Below are 2,833 nucleotides of genomic sequence, written 5' to 3' on the forward strand. Positions count from 1 at the left end.
ATTTATATTTTTGTTTATTTCTTTTTTTTTCTTTTTGTCTCCATTTGTTTTTTTGTCTCCGCATTTATCTCTTTTTATCTTTTTCAGTTTACAAATTCATTTATTTCTAAATTATTATTTCATTTTCATTTTTGTCATTTTAATTTTGTCTCCTTCTGTGTCTCTTTGCTCATCTCCTCCACCTGCCCCCACCTTCACGCCTCAGGGTTTAGGGTTTAGGGTTTAGGGTTTAGGGTTTAGGGTTTAGGGTTTGCGTGTAGGGGCGCAGCACGCGGCGAGCTGCGGCGGAAGTTATATTAAAATTAGCGAGCCAGAGCCGAAGGGGAAAAGGCAAAAAAATAAAATAAATAAAGAGACAGGTAAAGGAGACACAGCAGCAAACCAGCAGCAGCAGCAAACCAGCAGCAGCAGCAACGCAGCAGCAGCAGCAACGCAGCAGCAGCAGCAACGCAGCAGCAGCAGCAACGCAGAAGCAGCAGCAGCTCACCACTAGTCTTCTTCGCCTTTGCTGCTGCTGCAGCGAAGACGCGAGCCGCTGCACCCCGTGAAGCCCTCACCAACAGCAGCAGCAGCAGCAGCAGCAGCAGCAGCAGCAGCAGCAGCAGCAGCAGCAAAATTCTACCGATCAATTCATTTTTCTCGAAGCGGCAGAAGCTAGAAGAGAGTGAGGACAGTTTTTTTTCTCTGTTGGTATTTCTTTTTGTCTCTTTGTTTGATTTCTTTTTGCTTCTTTTCCGTCACTTTTGCTGCTGCTGCTGCTGCTGCTGCTGTTGTTGCTGCTGCTGTTGCTGTTGCTACTGCTGCTGATGTTGCTGTTGCTGCTGCTGCTGCTTTTCAATGCCTCAGAGCCTCAGGGCACAAAACTGGAAGAGGCGTCTAGCCGCAGTCCACCTGCTGCTGCTGCGACTCCTGCTGCTGCTGCTGCAGCCCCTGCTGCTGCTGCTGCAGCTAGCGAAGCAGCAGCAGCAGCAGCCACTAATAGAGACAAGGCTGACCCTCGGTCTCGCGAGCGAATTGTGGCAGCAGAGCTCCGCGCTGCAGCAGCAGAAAGGCGTGCTGCAGCAGCAGCAGCAGCAGCAGCGGCAGCAGCAGCAGCAGCAGCAGAACAGAATGCGGCCTAAAATGCCAATTTGCTGCTGCAGTGCTCTCCGCCGGGAATGAGCTGCTGCCGCTGCTGCTGCTGCTGCAGGGCTGCATGCATGCAGCCGACCGTTTCTGCTGCTGCTGCTGGCCCCGAGGGTCACTTTACGAAAACTTCCTTTCAAAACTCAACACTCCCTAAATTTAATTTAATTTTTTTATTTAAATAAATAAAATAATTAAATTAAATTCCGTTCTGTCCACTAAACTGCAGCACTCGTGTCCTACCGGCCTTCAGGTGTATCTACAGCTGCCCGCCAGACCGCCAGACACTTTTCGAAAGTGAAAATTCAAAAATTGCAAAATTTGCAAAACTTGAAAACTTGAAAACTTGAAAACTTGCAAAACTTGCAGATTTGTGGCTGGCTGCTTGTGATTAGATCTAGGGGAAGCAGTTCAACTTTTAAAGTTTCATTTTCTGCATTGGAGTTTCGCCGGAGTTGGAAAGATTGAATACCTTTGAAGTTCTTTGTCAGATGCAGAAGCACCCAAAGGTTGTTAAAGCAGTTCGTGGCTGGTCTGTAGCCCGCGGCGGCCGCTGCCTCAGATCTGCAGAGGGGAAGAAGGAAAAAGGAAATTGAAAATTGGAGAAGTTGAAAGCGCCGGAAAGCGAGCTGCAGCAGCTGCAGCAGCAGCTGCAGCAGCAGCAGCAGCCACTGACACGGGAAGCAGCGCAGCAAACCGCGGCGTTCCTATTCAACAGGCTGTTCACGATTGCAGTAAGTTTCGCGCCGCGCCGGCAAAAACAAAAAGCAGTTGAGAGCGGCGCGAGAGTGCGCGAAGAAAGCAGAAAGCAGAAAAGTGACGCGAGAGTCCCGGCGGGCGCGTGCGGCGGCGCTTTCTTTGCGGTGTACGTACACCTGGCGAGCGGCGCCCGCGCCCGCGTTCCAAAGTGCGAACCTGCAGATTTCGCGGCGGCGGAAAGCGGAACAGCCGCGACGATCCGCGCCGCGGAAATGAAGACTTTTTGCAATTATTTTGAATTATTTGCAATAATTTGCAATAATTTTAATTATTTTGAACTAGGCGGGCGCTGCTGCGCTGCTGAGGCGGCTGCGTTCCACGATGCTGAGCTGCTCGACGCGGCGCGCGAGCGCCAGCAGCGAAACCACGTGCCGGCCGGCGGGAACCAACTGCGCAGAACTCAAGTACCTTTTTTTTGCAACATTTGCATTTCCCTCTTTCATTAACTGCGCGGCTCTGCGCTGCGGGCTGCCGCGGGGGCTCTGCTGCGAAAGCACCCCCAGGCTGCGCTGCAGCCGCAGCCCCGCGCTCTGCACTGCAGAGTCCAGCTGGTACCAAGCCCCGTTTTCCGCCACGCAGCGCAGCACTCCCCTCGCGTGTTCGAAGGCCTCTCTGCGCAGCCGGTCGGCCTTGTCGGCGCATGCAGCAGCAGCAGCTGCTGCGCTGCAGCGCGCGGCTTCCTCGGCCAGCCGCTGCGCCTCTGCTGCTGCAGTTTCCACCAGCCCGCTCAGCTGCAGCGCAGCAGACGCGGACTTCGCCACTTGCGCGTGCCGGCTCTCCGCATGCAGCAGCAAATAGTTCACTGCCTGCAGACTGTCCACAGTGCTGCCTGCGATCTCCGCAAACTCCGCAGCAGCAGCAGCTTCCAGCTGCGTCCGCAGCTGCAGCGCCCGCAGCTGCGCCTCCGGGTCCGCCCGCGGGGCCCCCCCGCCCTCCCCGGGGGCCCCCC

The 2,833-nt window shown here is 54.4% G+C and overlaps 2 protein-coding genes across 2 annotated transcripts in view; one reads left to right on the forward strand and one right to left on the reverse strand.

Annotated features, from left to right (window-relative positions):
• The window catches only part of ENH_00013520 (hypothetical protein, conserved), a gene marked incomplete at both ends in the record, with an annotated part of 1,559 nt that extends 438 nt beyond the window's left edge, over positions 1 to 1,121 (forward strand). The window contains 3 exons of the mRNA XM_013579061.1: positions 261 to 359; positions 521 to 664; positions 847 to 1,121. Of these exons, the coding sequence (XP_013434515.1) occupies positions 261 to 359; positions 521 to 664; positions 847 to 1,121 (518 nt within the window). The remainder of the gene's footprint in view (positions 1 to 260; positions 360 to 520; positions 665 to 846) is intronic.
• Positions 1,122 to 2,162: 1,041 nt separating this feature from the next.
• On the reverse strand, positions 2,163 to 2,833 carry ENH_00013530 (hypothetical protein; the record flags this gene model as incomplete). The annotated part of the gene is made up of 1 exon (XM_013579062.1): positions 2,163 to 2,833. A coding segment is annotated over one exon (671 nt), but the record flags the coding sequence as incomplete, so codon positions are not given.

This window comes from Eimeria necatrix, genomic scaffold (assembly GCF_000499385.1).
Source record: "Eimeria necatrix Houghton genomic scaffold, Enh_scaff1427, whole genome shotgun sequence".
NCBI lineage: Eukaryota > Apicomplexa > Conoidasida > Eucoccidiorida > Eimeriidae > Eimeria > Eimeria necatrix.